The sequence below is a fragment of the Thermobia domestica genome, chromosome 12 (genome assembly GCF_964235325.1).
Source record: "Thermobia domestica chromosome 12, izTheDome1.hap1.1, whole genome shotgun sequence".
Lineage (NCBI taxonomy): Eukaryota > Metazoa > Arthropoda > Insecta > Zygentoma > Lepismatidae > Thermobia > Thermobia domestica.
Window position 1 is genome coordinate 102,302,717 of NC_137465.1, and position 21,990 is coordinate 102,324,706.

The window sequence follows — 21,990 nt, forward strand, 5'->3', positions numbered from 1 at the left end:
ACGGTGATGATGAGAGATGAATGAAATGGTGGAATGAAGAAAGTGGGAGGAAACGGGAGAACCCCGAGAAAACCCACGCACACGGTGTTTGTCCATCACAAAGTTCACTTGGCGGAAGCAGGGTTTGAACCCGGGACCCCAAGAACCAGAGGTGAACGCTCTACCATTGAGCCACCGCGGCCCCCTGTTCATAATAATGTTCGCTAGTAGAGGAAAATGGTGGTTGTACATGTTCAATCCATCTGCTTGTTGGTAAGATTATTGGCAGAATGATAAAGTCAGATAAAATAGAAATATTTGAGGAGTCTTGCAGAAAGATAAAATATAAATATTTGAAGACTCTTGCATATAACTAAATTTGCAAATGAACTACACCAGTAAATAATTTTGAAAATTGACATATATATGTATTTGTCCGCATCAAATACCATACGACATATTCATAATATATAGAATAAAATGGAACGAAATGATTTTAATAAAGATAAAAGTTATATTCCTAATTTCTTTAATTTTTCACTGCCATTCAAATCATTTTTAAGAATGTTTCTTAACTAAGTGAACAAAACCAGTTTTTTAGATATGGCCCACACAAAGATTTAAGTACGATTTATATAGCCCTTATACGTTTGACAATCTGGTCCGGCTAGCTGAAATATGTAATAAATAAATTACTATTACACTTGGAACGAAAATATTCATATTTTCCAGGTAAAAATTGTATAATAGTAACAAGTGATGTGATAATATTAGTAACTTTATACTTTTAGTAATATATGAAACGGAACTACTTATACCTGGAGACATATTGTCTGCATTGATATCTCCACATATCACATCAAAATTTACAACATCTCCTTTCTGAAGAGTTTTCTCGCGAAATTGTGTTACATATTTTAAAGTTTCTGATAATTCATCCATTATCACAGGGTTCTTCTCCTGAAAAGCTTGGGTGTGTAATGTAGAAATGTACCCTACGTTCCTACTTCCCGACTTTTCATAATCCAACAACACCTGTAATGGAAATAAATTTTCATAATTACAACTATGATACAAACTATATAAAGTGAGTCGGGTAAACAAAAATCGGCATTTATCCTGTAATCAATTCTAAGTGTTATGTATATACAGGGGTAGACAAAAAAATCTAAAAACACTTCATACAGGACACTAAGTTTGGTCCTCCACTGTACAACGCGTGTTGCGGTTGCCGATCGTTTTTTTTTTTCAATGTATCATGTGGACCTTCCTCTTCCGTCAGCAGTAACCCGTTCACCTGAGAGTGTCGTGGGGTGAAAGTGGTGCGGCAAATGGGCGACCTGACATACCTCCAAAGAGGCATGATCGTTGGTGCCCGTCTGGTTGGAGCTTCAGTGGCAACAGTGGCGAACATTGTGGGGGTATCGAAGGGCACTGTGTCCAATGTCACGAGGGCAAACGACGTCTGCAAAGCACAACAGTGGTCGAAAGACAATCCTGTCAGATAGGGACCGGAGGGCATTAAAACAGATTGTAGCAGCTAAAAAGAAGACCACTGCAATTGAAAATTACGTCTGAACTCAATTCCGGCCTACAGAACCCTGTTTCATCGAAAACAGTGCGACAGGAACTTTATAAAATGAAAATTCATGGCAGGGCCGTTATCGCCAAACCCCTGGTCACAGTAGTAAATGCGAAGAGGCATCCAGTGGTGCAAGGACCACAAGGCGTGGACTCATGAGCAGTGGAAACACATAATGTGGTCCGATTAATCGACCTTCACCTTGTTTCCGACAACCGGTCGTGTTTAAGTATGGAGAACACCGTCGCAAGCCTATGATACAGACTGTCTGCTCCCAACTGTAAAGCATGGGGGTGGTTCTGTTACAGTATGGGCAGTGATATCGCGGTTTTCTGCAGGTCCCATCATAGCCCTGCATGGAATGATGAATGCTAAGGCGTATGAGGCCATTTTGGGAGACCAGGTTCTACCCATGGCCTAAATATTGTTCCCTGATGGTGATGGCATTTACCAAGATGATTTGGCACCCTGTCACGCTGCAAAAACGGTGAAATCATGGTTTGAGGAGCATGACCAGGAGCTATCACACCTCTCCTGGGTCCCACAGTCACCAGATCTGAACATCATTGAGCCATTGTGGTCTGAGTTAGAAAGGCGTGTTCGGTCTCATTACCCTCCACCAGCATCCCTTAAGGAACTGGAGCATGTTTTGGAGGAACAATGATACAAAATTCCACTCACCACGATTCAGGAGCTGTATACGTCCATTCCACATCGGATCCAAGCTGTTTTGGACACAAAAGGAGGCCCCACACATACTAGGTATGGTTTTCACACTTTTGCAAACGTTTTAGATTTTTTTTTTACCCAACTCCTGTATCTTACCAAGCAGTGTAAAGTTCCACAATTTATTCGCAGTTACCTTCTAGTGTATTCGTTTTCCTTTGTCCGTACGTGGAATGAAGACTGCAGACAGGAACAGAACTTGGGTTGTTATGAACAAAAACCTTACAAGAATTTATCTCCTATCAGTGCTGCTATCTTTCCATTTTGACACTTACTAACTGGCATGTTAAATACTACGAAATAGAGTAGTACAGTAGTTACTTTTAGAGCGCATGATTTTTTATTTTATTTTCCTTAGTCGATAAGCAAGTGTTTACAAGGGAAACGAGATGTTATCAGTAAGTAGCGGGAACTACTACTTCTCCATGCAGTGCTCTAGTCTTTACATTTATTGTCTGTAAGTTATATATATATTAGTACATACCATAAATACTGTCCCAAATTTTGAGGGTGGCTATACTTCCGCCCATACAAGCGAGCGACGTCAAGAACGGTATCGCGAAGCGTGAGTCATTGCTGGATGAACTGAAAAAGTGTAAAGGTGTTAGTTGTAACTATTCAAGATGGAATGGAACGAATGAAAATCATATGTCCGTAATAGCGTTGCACAAGGCAGACAAATCACCAGAAGAAATTTTCTAAACCTTCCAGAAGTTGCAAATTAGTAAAAAATTCGTTTACTGCACCATCCACCGTTTTGTTGAGACTGGAACTGTGGAAGATCACCCCGCCCACGGCAAGGAAGACCACGCACAGTACAAACATTGGAACTTGTGAAAGCAGTGGCGGCGCGTGTCCAACGCAATCCAGTTAGGAAACAGCCAATTATGACTCGTGAGCTAAAGATATCGAAAATGTCGGTCTTGCACCTAGGACTGCATGCTTACAGACAGCGCAAAGGATATCTGTCAAATGAACTAAAACGCAAAATGCTCCTAAAAGCAAAGCGTTTGCTTAAGCGTCACGTAGCAAATGGGCATTGTTGAATCCTTTTCAATGATGAAAAGATTTTCAGTGTTGAGGAGAGTTTCAATGCCCGAAATTACAGAATATATGCCACATCCTCTCGAGGATCCAGAGGGGTCAGTATCCTGTTTCAGTCATAGTGTGGTGGGTGTGAGCGATGAGGGCACAACGGAGATCCATTTCTGTGAGAAGGGGAACGAAACGTCAGCCAAAGTGTACCAGGAGACAGTGCTTGAGAAACTAATCAAGAATCTCACCACACTCTGCAATGGACAGAACTGGAGCCTCCAGCAGGACTCAGCCATACTCAGCTATCTTTATGTGCCATACTTAAACAGAAACATACTCATCTATCTTTTATATAGGCAGGTGGTTTGTTTCACACAATTTCACACTCATATAGATATTTGACTTTCCATATGCAGATGTTCGATGACACAAATTACATATACCTGGGTAGTATTGTTAGTAATGATATGAAGTACAAACGTGAAATAAAAATCAAGGATAGCAATGGCGAAGAAAGCCTTTAGGAGGAAGAAAAGTCTATTTTGTGGGACCTTGAATAAAGAGTTTAGAAAAAGACTCATAAAATGCTTTATGTGGAGTATTGTACTGTATGGGGCAGAAACATGAAAATTACGCAAACGTGATGAAAAATGACTGGAAGCTTTCGAAATGTGGGTGTGGAGAAGAAAAAATGAAATGAAATCTTTAAGTTTTACGTTCCACGGTTATGCCGGTTGGGCTAAAGGAGACGGTGATGATGAGTGATGAATGAAATGGTGGAATGAAGAAAGTGGGAGGAAACGGGAGAGCCCCGAGAAAACCCACGCACACGGTGTTTGTCCACCACAAACTTCACTTGGCGGGGGCTGGGATCGAACCCGGGACCCCAACAACCAGAGGTGAACGCTCTACCACTGAGTCACCGCGGCCCCAGGGTGTGGAGAAGAATTAATTGGGTCGAGCTGAAAACGAATGACAGGATGTTAGAAATGGTAGGGAAGAAAAGGATAATTTTAGATATTATTGAAAAAGATATAGAAACTGATTAGGACATTGGCTAAAGGAACTGTATCGTGAGGGACGTGCTATTGGCAGGAAAGAGAGGAAGGGAGACAAAGGCTACCAAATTCATGGACGCTATCAAAAAAGAAAAATACGTGAAGACGAAGAGGTCAGCTGAAGACAGTGGAGCATGGAAGCTTCTTAGTTGTGGCAAATGACCTGCCAATAATGGCAGAAAACCTATGATTATGATGATGTATATTAAAGTACATAGAAATAAACCTCGACCAGTTCTCTTTCTTCGATTTGTTCCAACACATTATCCTACAGCTCATGAATCAACAGTCCAATTCATTCATTTGTCACTTCTTCTTTCCTTTATTCACTTTGTTTCTTTCCATTTTCTTATTATTGTTCTATTATCTCATTCCAGTTCTTGGTCACTTTTCCAATCTACCTTAAAACTCGTTTTCTTACAGTGTTTGTAAATACCATTTTTCTCTCTCTTCAGCCTCACATTGTCCCTATGTTGGTTTACTCTTTCTTTAAATTTATTTTCTTCTCCAATGTTATTTATATATATTTTATATTGTTACATTTATAATTAGTTTTAGTATTTATACTTTTGTTAAACTACGGTTATATGTGTTATGCATCAAGGAGGAGGGGGGACAAGGAAAAAGATGCCTAGTATCAGTATTGAGGCACATGTTTCTCAGAATAAATACAAGTCATAACAAAAAAAAAAAGAAAGAAAAAGAAAAGAAAAAAAAGTCCTTTCAATCGTTCAAGTCAATACGAGGAAAGGCTCGTCTATATAGCTCAAACGAAACGTTGGCGAACATAATATAATTATTATACATTTATTTATTTGTTATAATACTACACAGAAGAATCTCTCGCAAAGGGCGAAGTTAACAAATGTATGATGAAAAATATTGTATCAAATGAATACGTTGGAGAAAGGGGTAGACGTAGAAGACTGAGTACGCTTTAAAAGAAAAAGGAAGTGAGAAGAAATATATTTATGAACAGAAATGAGAAGAAATATATTTATGAATAGAGATGCAAAAAAAGCCGGCTTTTTTGAATCGATGGTTTTTTGCACATGCTTTTTTGGAAAAAAAAAAAAACGAGAATTTTGGAAATTTTGGCTTTTTTCATTTTCATGATTTTTCTATTTAAATAGCTTTCTTATATTATACTCTAAAGTTAAATAAGATTTCATGACCTAAATGCTATATTTCGCTCTGGAATTCACCCTCATAATGGATGGAATAAATGTTTTATGAATTAAAGTAAACATAAAGTACGTAGTATTTGAGGGCAACTGTAGATATTTAACTGTATTTTAACTTATGAGTTATCGACATTTTTTCTTTTCTACATTTCTTTTTAGTCATCCGTGTTTCATTTCCTAGAGATTAGTAGGCCTACTCTAGCTTCTAGCACATAAGTTAAACTTACGTTTTTCAATATATCTGTCAGAGCGTACGTTTGTCAGTATATCTGTCAAAGCGTACTTCCACATTTTTGTTATACTGTAGCTGTGCAATGATTTAGCAATAATCTTCCGGATACAAACTTGAATACCATTTTATACAAATAATCAATAGCGGATTCAGAAAAGTATTTTGGGAGGTGTTTCTCTGCTTAATGTTTGTTTTTTCTAAAATTTCCGAATTTTTATTTGGGAGTTTAGAGCACAAGCATAACTAATATTTCGTTTTGTTTGTATATTCAGCAATAACCTTCCGGATACAACCCTGAAGACCATTTTATACTGATAATCAGTGGCGGGTTTAGAAAAGTATTTTGGGAGGGGTTTTTCTTATTAATGTTTAGTTTTTCTAAAAATACCAAATTTTTCTTTGAGAAGTTTATGACTAAAGGCATAACAAATATTTCGTTTGTTTTAGAAATTCTGTAATTTCGGGGTACAAGCTTCACCCGTAAAACATCCTCACCCTAACCCCCTTCGCAAATCCATCACTGCTGGTAATTAGTAATAACAGAAGTCGGCGAGAACTCATAATACACGCATTATCTCTACATTCACAGATACAATTAAGAAAAACTTTTGTCAAAATGGTCGAATGCGGGGTTGAATCCCGGACTTCCCGATAGAAGCGCAAAAGCTAACCACTCACTCATGGTTGTTGTGCTTAACTTAAATATATTCTCTCTCTTTATGGCCTATGGAATCCGAAGGTTCAACGCCCCGTTCACAAAAGCTCTCCACTGACTTCAATCCTTAGCCAACTGAATCCAGTTTTTATTTTGTATTCCTATTTCTGCGAGATCCATTTTAATATTGTCCTCCCATCTGCACCTAAGTCTTCCTAATGGACGTTTTCCAATTGGATTTCCAGTTACAACTTTGAAAGCATTCCTACCTTCTTCCATTCTGGCTGCATGATCTGCCCACCTGAGCCTCCTAGACTTGATGACCGTAACGATGTTTGGTAAACCGTATAAATTATGCAGTTCTTCGTTATGAAGTTTCCCTCATTCCTGTTCCTCTTGGGTCCAAATATTCGTCTCAGGATTTTATTTTAAAATACTTTCAGTCTGCGTTCTTCCCTCACGCGACCATGTTTCATAACCATAAAACACAACAGGCATGATTATCGTTTTATAGATTTTAAGCTTTAAATTCCTCGACAGAATTCGCAACGACACAATACTTTAATTGAATAAATAACACGAATTTCCTGATTTCAGTCGACATTTAATTTCTTTGTGGATGTGATTTTGGTCTGGTGATATTGATCCCAGATATTAGAAAGTATTCACTTTGTCGAAAGTATTATTTGATATTTTAACGCATCCATAATTTGCCATATTACGATCCCGGTGAACTTCCATGTTTTTAGTTTTCTCTGCATTTACTTCTAAACCAGTGTCGCTGCAAGCGTTTAATAAGGACTCTGCATTTCTTTCTATTGTTCTATCATTCCCTATTAAATTTACATCATCAACATACGCCGTAACTTGGTGAATACCATTCAGCTCTAAGGCCTGGTTGCTATCTTTAATTTTCCTTATAGCGTACTCCGGAACAAAGCTGAACAATAATGGCGATAATGCATCCCCTTGTTTCTGGCTATTCTCGACGTGGAAGCTCATGGACAAGAATTTTTCTGCTCGGACTTTACTCTGGGATTCATTTGAATACATTTTAATTAATCTAACTAGCTTTTTCGGTATTCCGAATTCTGTAAGAATGTTGTACAATGTTTCCCTCCTATCCGAGTTAAAAGCAATAAACAGCTGATGTACTGGGTAACATATTCCCATCTCTTTTCGAGTATTTATCGAATAGTAAATATCTGGTCGATAGTTGATCGATTTCCCTAAATCCACACTGATAATCTCCAATAATTTCATCTGCGTATGGAATGAATCTTGTTAAAAGAAATGCCTCGATAATTATTAAGTTCAATTTTGTAGCCTTTCTTGTGAATTGGAACAGTGATTGATTCTTTCCACTCTTCTTAAATGTGATATGTTGAATTCCTATCGTTAAAAATTCAGAAACCTTCAGGACTGGGTAAACCGTGATGGTGGTTATAAGTCTAGGAAACCGCACGATCACATAAACAGTCTATTACGCATATGATCCATTAACAGAAAATTTGGTACTTTCCCGGTTCTGAACAAGCTTAAGGAACAGTCAGTGCATTACAGAATTCGGAACTTTACCGATTTTGCAGCTTCCAAGCACCTGATAGGTGGTAACATTATTACGTGTGTGATCAATGAATGAAAAATTTGTTCGAAATATTCATACAATGTATATGAAAGTTAAAACTTAAAAATTTCAAGAATGTACAGAACCACCCGAAACCAAGCTCCTGATGTGCAACTTTTAAGATTATCATATAAATGTATTTCTCTCATGTTTTATTTTTTGTTTCAAAAAGAGGGTGTGTGATATTTTAAAGTAAAAATACTACATACAATTTTGCTAGTTATTTGTGTACCTTTTTTTAAACAAAAAGTACTTATTTTTGTGTATAAGAAGTTAAAAAATTATTATATATATATATATATATATATATATATATATATACCTGTATATATATATATTGGTTAATCCTTTGGAATTCATAATGTAAATATGTTAAGAATTTTAAAAAATCTTTTCGAAATGCATGGTTTAGTTTAGAGGTTCTATATTATTATCTATATCAACCACTAATCAAATGAGTTCTTGTGCTGTAGAGAAGCGAAACAAAGTCTGCTTTATCAATTTAAAGCAAAATTTTGAAAAAAAGCTCAAAATTTCCCAAGCAAAAAAGCGAAGCAGAAAAACCGATTTTTTTTTTTTTCAAAAAAGCCTGGCTTTTTCCGAGCCCTTGCATCTCTATTTATGAACATATATAACAGCTGAAAATGCAATGATTACCTGCTTGAAATTTTAAGAAACACTAACCTTTATACATAACACACCTAAAGAAGTAAAAACAGCATGTTTTTTTCGGTTCGAAAATGTTTTGAAATCAGCTTCTAGAATGGGGGTCCTGCTGGCAAACATTAACCCACTTCCTACAAGAGAAGAGAAGCAGTATTAACATTATCACAAAATTACAATTGATGAGAATAAACCTTTATAAGTAACTGGAAGATGTATACTATAGTGGGCAGAAACCGAATTGTCGTTTGACCTGCACTGCTCACTTTTAGTAACGTTGCCAAATCTTATTACATTGAAATCTGTTTCGAACTAAAATTATCAAAATGTACTAAAAACTGGGTTGATACAATGATTGAAGAATGTAGTGTGCTTATAATTTTATTTCTTCGTTTTTGCAGTAGATTTATTTCAACGTTACTTTGGCCATTGCTTCATTATTGAAGTTCGTTAATGCCAATTAACAGAGCACGTAAAGAAATTAATTTTTCGGATCCCCTGTAAATTTAAAGCTCCATTGTTCAAAGTTTCAATAAGTCCGAAACCCGGATAATAAAACAAGGTAAAATACATACAAACATTTTAATTATCACTGTGTTCTGTGATTTAAACACAATCCACTCAACACTATACCCCCGGTTCTGTATAATCTCAATGTTCCGGAGTATAATAAGGTCAAACAACACTTTATAAAATTATAGAAGGGTATTAAAACAACTGTACACACTTTTAAAAAATATGCGTTCCGCTCCAAAATAGCTATGGCTGTGTTGAAGGTGCTACACAGATCGCTTTCTTTTTCTGAGGCTATATTATAAGATGTAATGCGATCCATTCATCAAATGGGCCTACCTATTTGGATGAAATTATATTAGGTCGATGGATAAGATGAAGAGGCTTGCTTATGTATCTCCACGTAATCCCGATTTACCCCACATGATTTTTACTTCTGGAGACGCTGAACAAAATAGTATATGGTAAGAAAAAAATATCAGCTTCAGTAGCGGAACTGAAAAAGAAAATCGGAATGGCCTGTACAGCAATCCCAGTGGAAACTCCGACTAATATCATCCAGAATATACTTCACTACAAACAGAAGTATCTGAACCATATTACTGGAGACTAGGCATATAATTGACGACAAAGCAACATGTGCTTCAACATTTTAGTACCTGAAATACAGCGCCCTAATAGGCTTTTAGAAAGCAACCTTACTTTTCGGAAACTAGAACACAAGTAGAATCACGATATTTTAGCTCTTGATTTCAGTTCTTCGTAGTTGTTTCAAGCTCTGGCCAGAAATCCGTTCATAAATATCATATCTAGTTATTTTATAAGCCCAGGATATTCTTTTTGCTATGTCCTCTTCTTTAATCTGCAGAATGATGTAGTTAGCATTTTTCTAAAATAAAAAAACAGGTCATTACTATTTCTCTGGTATGCCTTCACTATCGTACTTTTTACGATACTCAAAAACTTGTTTATTTTTATTATTTCTTGTCCACATACACAGTAAAATAAATATATAAAAAATATAATTATTTTTCTTCGATGCCTAAAATGCTATCAAACCTTGTAAATTGCTACACAAATTTAAATTGACCCTTCAGTGTGCTAAACCTAAAGAAATCTGGAAAAATCTACAGAAGGTTGGTCCACATTTATGGAAACGATTTTGTGTCCCCTATGCTAGGGCATAAAGCCGTATTTCCACCAGCGGTTGTGCTCGATATGACGACCCTGATTATAAACTATAGCCCGACACCAAAGTTTCCATTGGAGTAGGCTTCTGTTCAGAGAAATCTGATCAAGTTTGGACCACTCCTCCTTGCAAACTTTCCACAAGTCAGTCAATGTGCATGGGCGACGTAAGGAAATCGCTCGCTTCAAACACCCGAAAGCATAAAAGTACATTTGTGCAGCGTCGGAAGACTTGACAGGGATGTCTGAATATGGGATAGCATGGATTCCAGTTTCACGCGCTTTGCGGGCCATGTATGACACAGTTGTTCGAGCCATGTGGCTGGCTGCTTTGTCTTGATGAATGAAGACTTTCGACACCTCAGCACCATACAGCGACGGAATATGCTGCCGGTATAATGGCCCCAGAACGTGATGTTGATAGTATGCTGCGTTAATTTTCACATTTTGTGCAACTCTATGCAGGGGAAGTTTCCCTTTATGGCAAAAACCTGCAACCACCATGAAGCCACGGGGAAAACTTTCGCGGCACGTGTGGACTCAATTGGCATGGTCCTTGGCATCCTTGAGATGATAGTAAATGGCTCGAACCCGTTTGGAGTTTGACAAATACATCCAGGCCTCGTCTAACGTGACCACATATTTCCATTTGTCACCCGCTAAATACCGTTCATAGAGCCGTTTGTAATGGACCCTGCGTTCCCGAATGTGTTTGGCTGTGAGCGTGTGAACACATGGCTTATGCTTCACTTGCAGGCGTAAATCCTGCCTGATTATTATCTGCACAGTTGATTTGGATCTTCTAACACTCCTGGCAATGTCTCTTTGTGGTGGCGGATTCTCCTGGGTCACCACTTGTGCACTTGTCGAACCACATGCATTATAAGTTTGGGACGGGGGTGTTTACGTGCCATTATGCGCACACCCGCTTCCTCTGGCTGTACATTTTTGTTGCGTTTGAGTACATTGGCAATACCCTTCTTGGAAATGGTAAAACCCTTGGACGAACACTGTTTCACAATTGCACTGTAACTGTATCCGATGTCGGAAAGAGCGGTGATGTACCCCTCCTAGAAAGGGGTCACTTTTAGAGGCATTTTACACTCGAAGCACTTTACTTCCTGCTACCGAATCCTCCACACAACTGGTTTCTGATTGCTCTGCTGTGCTTACTGTCTGTGCGATTCTAGCGCCCCTGGCGGACGTTCCACTTCGTTTCCATAAATGTGGACCGACTTTCTGTATTTAAAAACGCTGATATATTACATTCATAATATTTATCTATACAGGGTGGTTATGGACTGAGGGGGGACACTTCGGGAGGTCATTCTACAATGAAAAATGACAAATGTTCCTACTAATTCATGTCCGGCAATGAGCAGGTTAGGCGTGACACGTGCAGGGGGGTACCTATTCCTCCCAAGACCATAACGCATCTCGCATAACTCTCCTTATGTGTCGACATTAGGGAGAAAGCGTGTTGACAGCAAACAATAACGCCGTATTGGCAGATGTTGCACTGGAGCATTCTACCGTGCTCGGATCTCTGTTGCTATTTCATCCAACGGATGAGCTCCCACTAGCAAGGGGATTGGAATCAGGCCAACCAAAATTAACTCCACTCAGTAAAACCTATTTTGGGTAATTGAAAAAGTTGTCCTAGTCACCAAGATGAAATGATCTTTACACTCTTGAGTATTAGATATTCTCGTCTCATACAGTGTGTGGCGCTAACCGTCTGTATTGTGAAGTTTATTTTGTCCCATAGAGTATTTAACATATTCTTCTACAATGTCCAGAATATTCAGATCTCAGATATATATTCAGATTAGTGAACATTTAGAGATACCTAAAAATTTTGATCATGTTTTAAAGGATAATGTGGCCTTTAGTGACAGTATTCTCACTTTTATTTGAGGCTGGAAAAGTTAACGCCCTCTAATTTATATATATTCCTTGTTGTGTTACTATTATTACTATTTTTGACATACATTCTAATTATATATTTTATTATTTACTATTTTTTTTAGCCTTTTCACGTCCCGTTTGAGTTTCATTTTATTTTAATGTTTTATTTTTGAAGTGTTTATACGTGAATTTAACTTCTTTAAAAGTTTTATTCTGAATTTTTAATGCACAGAATATGTCCAACATTGGCTTTATCGTGACGAGGACAAATAGCCTTGTTATGGACCTCCCCATTAAATACCAAGTAATCAATCAATCAACCAATATTCACGACGCACCTCGTATAACTCTCTTAACATGTGCTACCACAAAAACAGTATCTATAAACTTTTCCAATGATTCCAATATTTCAAATATATCTTATGATACAGTCTTGATCAAAAGTGTTGGTTGTATTGGGATTTTTTAGCATCATGGCTATACGCGACGTGGACCTACGGCTTAACTTGGGATCCGAACGACACGAGCTCTTACCGGGAATCGAACCCAGGCGCCAAACGCCAAAGGCGCGAACGCTGAAATATTTATGAGAAAACTCGACTAAAATTTTCATTTGCTAACTAGTTTTTGTCCGCCTCAAATGATGCGCTTCATAAACCTCTTCTTGTGGGCACCTCTGATTTCTTCATATTTCTCTAATTTTATTCCTCTGTCTATTCACATTTACTTCTGTGGTATCTTTCTTGATTTACTGGTTCTTCGTAATTCATTATTTTTTATTATCCTTCCTGGGTATTACTTTTTCTCTCTGTTTCAATACACTCCTTTTCATAATTTTCTTCAACATTTTTACAGTTGAATGGTCAATAGTGTCTTAGTTTTGTTTTGATCTCGATAGCTTATGGTTTCATCCCTAGTTTATTGTTTCGGCTGCTCCCACTGGCTATTCCTTCTGAATTTAAATACAAGATCGAGTCATAAGTTTCGCAATAGTAGCATATGTGCATCTATTGCAGTGTGTCTAATCTGATCATAGTAGTTCAAGCTTTCATCAGTGTTCGCTAATACGGGATTACAAAAAATCAGTAAATCAACAGATTTACAGGGTTGCGTTCTGTATGTGATTTGAAAGTCACAACACACGAAGATGCAACAAAGTAATGCGGGAATCATTGCTTTATGGGTTCGAACTGAGAAACCCGAAACATTTGTTGTGAAAAAGGAGAAGTGGAAGTTGATCGCAGTACAGCAACCAGACGATTCAAGAAATTTAGCTCAGATTGCAAAGACCTCACAAATCAGCAACAATATAGTACATCAAAAACAGTCAGTTATGACGTCACAGGGGCAAATCCGATGATTAATACTCTGAGTTACGAATAGGGTTCGGTATCTCATAGGCCAGCATGGTTCGTCATATTCATGACTGGTAAAAGCATTTAGAACTGCCGAATTATGCCTCACGAATTGACTCCAGCTCATACACAGAGACGGGTAAATACGTACAAGAAACCCATTTAAAACCTGTATGCTTTGTGCAACACAATAATCTCTATTGTGAGTGTTACGCAGCTGTTGCAGTAACTTAACACACAAATAAATAAATATATAAATAAAAATAAAAAATAATTAAATAAGTAAAAAAAAAAATAAGTGATCGAAATATTGCATAACTTTTGGCTCAACCTTGTACTTTAGTTTGAATTTCCGAACGTTTCATTTTTCATTTCATCATCTTTGAACTTTTCAATATTAATTCTGTGTATCACGCATTTCTCCCACATTTCTTTGTATCACACACGTTTCACAATATCAGCTTCGATCAGATTGCGATCTGAGATACCAGCCTCAAACAAAACCTGCAAGTTCTTTAGACTAATTGGAAACCTTTCATGGATTATGTTACAATCTGATACGCCTAACCATTTACTAAGAATTTTCAGATTTATCTTCTCTCTTGCAATGGTTGAATCAATTTTCCCTATTGCAAGCTGTCTTGTGACAAGGGACTTCCATTTTGTTTTATTACAATATAGAAACGGAATTGATACTAAAAGAAAGATTATTTCTGATCATGGGTTCGTTCCTAAACAACGAGATCTATTTTGGTGGATATCATAGTGTTAGTGAGTTTTTTCGATACTTGCTCCTTTCCTCGCCATCCAACATCGTTCCATCCATCATTCATTGTCTCTTACTTACAGAACAATAATGGAGCGTTAAAGATCAATTTATTATGACGAGATGGATTTTCATGGCTGTGCCAGAGATCTAGATTCGATTTTCGGTGAGAATTCAATGGCTCGGATCCCACTTTACATTGTAAATCTACATGTTACATCATCTTCACTGATTACCTATCCTACAATTATAGCGTGATTGGGAACTATTACACGGGCTCTTGCCAAAAACTTAGTAATTCTCTGAAGATAAAGTGTTGAGGCATATTCAGCAAAGTTGTCTGCTTGTTAGTCGACAATGCTTTAGCCTACAAAGTCCAGAAAACTTTGAATGTTGTACAACGCCTCGATTACCCCTGGGTGAGATCATTCGAGCCCTCCTCTTCTAATCTATCTAACATTTTCTACAAAGGATAACAGTGAAATTTGAAAGACCGTTTGGAGAAGTGTTACTTTACAGAAGTGTAATTAATAATAATTTCACAGGCACTTTTTTCTTTGTATTTTTTAAGTTATATTTGAATATTTTTGTATCGTATCGTATTTTAATGTAGACTATTTCGGTTCATTTACTTAAATTCTTTTTTCTTATTTTTAAATGCATTTACTTCGAGGGAGGGTGGAAATGTCTTTGAATCACGCGATGTTTGAAACTGAATAATACCTAGTACATTTAAAAAAATATATTACGAATAATATAAAATCAGTCATTTATTTGTAATGCTAATTTTTGACAGTATAAAAATGAATGCCTTACATACTATAAATAAATTTTAATATAAGTTTTTAAATGATAGTTCGAACTACTTCATTAGTCAACACAAGACAGCAATCAGTGAAATATGCTATATGAGCAGTGGCGTAACTATAGAAGGGCCAGGCCATCCTAATCAAAAACTTATCCACCCTTCCCCTTCCATACACACACACACACAGAGACAGTGCCCTCCTTCTCACTAGTGGCCACGTTGCTTCTCACTAAAATATTGAAAAACCCAGTTCTGGTCAATAAATACTGTGTGTTATCAAACATTCAAAACTATCTTTTAACGAAAGAGAATCTACTGATAATCCCTAAAGTACCAATATTTGAGTTGACCACAAAAATAAGTAAATAAAAGAAATAATAATAATGAGGAGGGGGAGTTGGAGTATATCTATTCTATTATAAGTATAAAAAGTAGAAATGACTCCCTTACCATCACTCAAGCAATATTACTATATGTAGAAATGTAAAATTTGAACGAAATACTCCTTTTGCCATGAAAGCAAGAGTTAAGGACAGACTTTTGAAAATACGTATCCTAACAGGGGTAAAGAAAGGTTCAACTTATTGGCCAAGAGTAGTATGTCTTGCAGATCCCTGAGGTTAGGAAGATCTAAGTCGGCATATAAACTTACCATTAAAAATAACTGAGCATGTGTTCCAGTGTTTTTCCAAATTCCGTACCTAAAGGAGGAAAGTTTCTATAATATTAAATTTTTCCACCATTTAATCAGAAAATGTAAGATTCTCTTAAGACAGAAGTGTGAAATTTGCATTTGAACTATTCACTAAAAATAACTGGAAACGTGTTTCAGCGTTTTCGAAAGTCATACCTAAAGGCAAAAAAGGAGACAAGGTCTATAACTTTCCACTATTTATTAAGAAAATGCCCAGTGTAAAGATTCGCTTGAGTTTGGACTGTGAAATTCGGTATTCCTAACTAAAAACAAATAGAATGCATATTTCAGTTTTCGAAAATTTCGCTTTTAAGGCGGGAAGGAGAAATTTTATATTATCAAAATTTTACTCTCGACGCTCAAATCGACGTTGTTTCTCTCACCATAACGAGAAAATAGCTGAACTCTTCAAATGAAGTTTTTAAACTAGTTGGGTCATTCCACCGAAAACCAATGATTCACCACAAACTAGTTGAACGACCATTTTTAAAAATTCTGATAATTTGCACACATATTGATTGGTACACGTTTCTTAAACACTATGGTACGGTTGGAAATATCGGGTTCCATTTTGTATGCTCACTGTGGCCATATTTCCGATATGACGTGTAGCAAATCATGAGAAAAACTAGATGCATGCGAAATACAATATTTCAGAAATGAAAAGGGATATAGGTATGAGACAAACACCAGTGGAAAACTTGTAAAGTGATCTTTAATGCAGTGCTAAAAACTTTTTACCACTCCAATTTCAACTGTCTCAAATAATGTCACAGGTTACAAGTGAGCATCAGCCAAATTACCATTTTGAAGCCCTGAAAACTCTGGGAAGGAGTTATGCCAAAAATGTCATATATGGACTTCGGTGGACGAAATGGAGATTGTAGAAATGAGTAGTGATTTTATAAGGCAGCAAATATGGCCACAAACGAAAGTTTGCCAATGTTTCCACTTAAATATCTCTGGTGGGGAAGTGCAAAAGTTCGGAAATTTACGCTAAATGACCTTTAGTTCATAACGTACTTATGGTATATAATTAAAAAAAAAAAAAAAAAAAAAAAAAAAACACGGAGTTTTAGAGTTGGTAGGTATACACACTGTAACGTTAGAAAGTAACGTATAAAATAATGTCCAGATACAGGGCAATGGCATGTATTTCTTTCAGCTATAACACGTACAATACGTGAAAATGGAATTAAATATCACTAGAACTGTGAATATATCGTGTAAAGCACATTAAATGATGTGATTTAAATAATAATATTAATAATAACAAGTTCTACACATTGGACTGAAAATCTGTGAAAACGACAAATATTTATTTGCAATCATGGACAGTGAATTTTCATTATCAGATCGGTGTTAAAATTATATTTTAACTTCCATTTATTTCAGCACAAGTTATAGTTCATTTACACGTTCAAACATAAAATAATATTTTGTACTGACTCTTTCCTTTCATGAATTTTTTAATGAATAAACATACAGATTGTCCCTTCGTCTGCATTCCTCTTATCTGACAGCAACCTACCTACACTTGCTACATTTCATCGGCTTGCCTTCGATTCATTAAACTAGGAATTCAATTACCGATGCTTTGGAACAAAACTACAGAGACAATACGTCGTTAGACAGAGCTGACCAACGGCGGTGATGTTGATAAGAACTCTACGCGACATTTGATTTTTGGCATTTAAACTTTACTCATGTTTATAAGAGTAACGCACATAGTTGCGTATTCTTTTATCAACGCCAACAATGATTCTATTATTAGGAAGCGTTCGTACTCCGAGTCATTCCACGCTAAAGTTTATCCAAATTTTGTTGCTTCCGCTCTGAGTTGTTTAGCTGTCCATAGCGACTCTATTTCCTGAAGATGGACAATAATACACTGAGAGAATCATCAATGGAGGATCACCGAATGTTCCAGGCAAATGTAGGCTTTTACCTATCCTAAGTTCATTCTTTCTCTTTCACCCTCTCACATCATTTGTTTCCAATTGAAAAGTTTTCATTTGTTAAGCAACCCGGACCACGAACCCATTATCTCTGCTTTAAGGTTTTTGTTTGCAAAATCCTGGCATGCGCTTGTCACTTCTAAATTTTATTAATTTTATATTTGCTACGTCGAGCTACAAAAACTGATGAGATCATACTGCATAGAACAGTAAAATAGAAGTTACTAACAAAGCATAAAAGAAGTCCTAACAAGAACATGTGATTAATCTAATAACGTGCACGTCACTGCAAGTCTAAACATGACATCGCACTGCACTACTTATATGAAATAGCATTATAAGGAAAGTTTGGACACGCCTACCGCTGAATTCAGCTCATACCACCTCAGTACAGTGCTGTGTTCTGTGATGAACACTTGTGTTGAATATTGGGTGTATTAGATGAAAATAGAATACACTGTCGGACAATGTGTTCAAGAGGACTGTCATAAGAATACATATGGGAAAGCAAGTAGACGTTTTTAACTCCAATGAGTGAATTAAGTGAGGCTCATGAAGTACTTTTACAATTAAGAATAGGAAAAAAAATCCAAACTGTGTGTATGTATCACGAAAATAAGTTTCTTGCTAAATATCATCATCTTTTCGGACAAGTGTGTTGCAATCCTCTTCAATATCATAAAGGTAAAAAGAAAGAAGTCATAAAAGGATGTGCAGAAATAACGCGTAATCATCTGAAAAGGAAAAAAAAAAGGTGGAACTTAAGTCTTTGTCCAGCGTATTACAAAGCAATATTTGTCTGTGCAGATAACACGGAACCAGGAAGTGACCAAGGATGATTTACATAAAAAGACCCGAGACAACGTGACGTCATTTGAATTTAATCTCAGGTACCTGACTAAATGCTCGGAACTGATGAATCAAACTGTGATTTCTCACTTTTCGTATGCATAAAGTTGAGTATAATCTCAACTAGCTGAGATTAATCTCAAAATTTTGTGAACCACCTCATACCTAGTTCACTTGTCTCACAGTGTGTTAGAGTGGGTCGAAATGACTAAATTTATGGATGTGTCGCCAAGAAGAAAAGTGTACAAACTTCGAAGAGAGTCTGATGTGCATGACTATAAAAGTTTATACAGCTTTGAAAAACAAAATGTGCAATGGATGGCACAGCGTTTGCTTGGGAATTATGAGAAGATTATTTTTTTTCTTTCTTTGCTCTCATGTGTGTGTTTATCATCAAAATGTCAAACTTATGTTACAAGGAGCACATCTGAATGTTGACTTCCAAGATTTGTTAGAACTAATGACATGTAATATACGTAGGTACGAGTGTTTGATGAACGTGTCTTCTAGTTGCCCTGGCGTAGAAATTATTGATGATGGTCCAACGACATAAGTGTTTTTTTTTTATATTTATTTATTTATTTATTAGTATATTAGTATACAATTTACTAAAAAGCATATGTTTCTCAAACTAGCCCTCTGCCCTCTCCAAATGACGTTTCGTACGGTAGCGACAGTCAAGTCGATTTGCGGCTATGATATCCATGAAGTTCAAATTGCGCTTCACTGACCACTAAGACACATTGCTGGGACATCCTGCATTGCTCCACACTGTCAGCCCACGTCCATCTGTTTGCCCCGATGTCGCCGGTAGTGGTCATTCAGCACATGTGGGCGGCTACTGCATTGTTCCTGATGGGTCGTAATGCCTCCAATGCTTTATTCGGCCATCCTTGACATTGCGGAGCGAGAAAAGTTCAATACCCGGACGACTTCCGAAATCGGATATCCAATTCTTCTAGCACCAACCACAATTCATGTTCAAATTCCGATAATTCCCGTCAGGTTGCTACAATACCCTCACTACACTGCATGACGTTTCACTGTACTCACAGAAGTACAGCTAACAGCACTGAAACTACTCTGCGTTGTTCGACCGGACTTCCGCGATGTGCCTGTGCTATTAACAAGTTCCCTACCGCTATCAGACGACTTCTGGCTATAAAATTTAACGAATCGGGACTGGTAAAAAGGTGTTAAATATCAAAAAATACATAAATAAAATAAATTTTGTTTTTCAAAGATAAATTCTTACACAAATATCTACTTACAGGAGCTACACGTCACATTCATCAGAAAAGTGGCTGACCTTGTGTGTGCTTTCGTACAAAGGCACAAAGTAAGCCACAAATAATTCTGCACATCTTAAAAACTACTATTCAATTCATTAATAGAAGTGTATTGCACTTACCTAGAGCACAATAATTTACTCTCATCTGATATTCTCCAACGTCATATATAAAATAAGGATACTCTTTACTGAGATGCTTCATAAGAATTGAAGCATAAAAGCGTTCCCAAACCTCTTGCAAGCACAAAAAATCAATGAAAGGAAATTCATCCACTATAGCATCTTCCTTCGTGGGAGTCCTTTCCTTTCCTTCTTCTGTCTTGATATTAGTTAAGAGCTCCTCATTTTGTTTAAGTAACCTCCTTGCAATCTCGGAGGCCCTAGCGTGCGTTGCTCGATTATTGTTCAACCGAGAGATAATTTCAGGAGCCAGAAGAACATTGGCCGAGGCAAACGTAAATATATTTTTCGTTTTTGGTTGCTCATTGGTACGATCTGAAAAATTTTCCTTTTCTTGTGATGAAGTAGCGTCTTTCGGAAACTTCACATATATGTACTTCTCCTGGGGAAAAACTGTACACAAAACAATCCACAATATAATTCCTAGTATTCCCAGTGGCAACAATAGTATTACTAGAAGTCCCCACAAAAGTCCGTACAGAAAATAATCAACCAGCTTTGTCTGAGGAAAATGCTTTTCTGTCACGGTCGACACATAACAAGACAGAAACTGACTTACTGCTGTACCCCACAAAAAATTCAATATGTATGAAATTTGATCTAAATATTTTGCAAAGAGATTTCCATATCGATTGGACACATACATATTTATCTAAGAACTACGACAGCCAGAAGCTAACCATTTCATACTAAAAAATACAAAATTGTAGGTTTGTGGACATGTAAACATCTATTGTACTATTGTCAGCACAAGGTTTCGGCGGTGCACTAAACATAAAACTGAAGAAATTCGTTCGTCTTCTAGCCTGGATTCAGCTAATAGGTTCAACACCTGAAAAGAAAAGAAAAATTTATGTTAATAACACACGTGTTAAGTTCCAAGACGGAACTAAAATTATAGTGCAATTACAAATTTCCAAATATATATATATATATATATATATATATATATATATATACTATTATTGTTAAGCTCTCGTTGAATGGTTAGCCCGCCAATTTTTAGTTAAACATGGTCATGGACTATAAATTAGGGATGGACAAAATCGGTTTTCCTAAAAACCGGAAACTGGTTTCTATAAAAACCGAAACCCGAAAAACTGACATTTCGGTTCTCCAAAACCCGTCTGTTTTTCATCGAAGCCGGTTTGGTTTTCTCCAAAAACCGGTTGGGTTTTTCATTGAAACCGGTTTCGGTTTTCTTCAAAACCGGTTCGATTTTCACCAAAACTGGTTCTATTTCTGTGGAAACGGAATCGGTTTTTGGAGAATAATGAAACACTATTCTGGTCAGAAATAGGACAAATTTTAGAAAAAACGGAACCGGTTTTGAAAAAAACCGAAACCGGATCTGGTGAAAAACCGATAATCGGTTTCGGTGAAAAACCGAAGCAAGTTTTTTGAAAATGTTCAAAAACCGGTTTCGGTTTTTCTAAAAACCGAAAACCGAAAAAACGTTTTTTGTGCCCACCACTACTATAAATCTATGAAGCTGTAGTATAATATGATTATAATATTGCTAACCAATCTCCAAGAATGAAATAAAACGAAAATTGAAACGATGATTGTCACCAACTAACAAACTAGTTATTCCATCTAAAACAATAAAGTATTTATTTTTATTTACTGTATGTACTTGTATATTTATGTATATAATTAAGTAAATTATTTATCTGTTCGTCTTCTTTTGGTTTTTAGATTTATCTTATATTTCGGTTAACTTTTTCTGTTATCTTCTG

At 36.6% G+C, this 21,990-nt stretch overlaps 1 protein-coding gene across 2 annotated transcripts in view; it reads right to left on the reverse strand.

The window, feature by feature from the left end:
* The window catches only part of LOC145666558 (sphingomyelin phosphodiesterase 5-like), an 81,465-nt gene that overhangs the window by 25,730 nt on the left and 33,745 nt on the right, over positions 1–21,990 (reverse strand). For both annotated transcript variants that reach the window (XM_081733895.1, XM_081733893.1), the window contains exons 2-4: positions 20,192–21,083; positions 8,763–8,875; positions 798–1,014 (exon numbers count right to left, since the gene is read on the reverse strand). In XM_081733895.1, coding sequence (XP_081590021.1) covers positions 798–1,014; positions 8,763–8,875; positions 20,192–20,897 — 1,036 coding nt within the window. In that variant the 5' untranslated portion in view covers positions 20,898–21,083. The remainder of the gene's footprint in view (positions 1–797; positions 1,015–8,762; positions 8,876–20,191; positions 21,084–21,990) is intronic.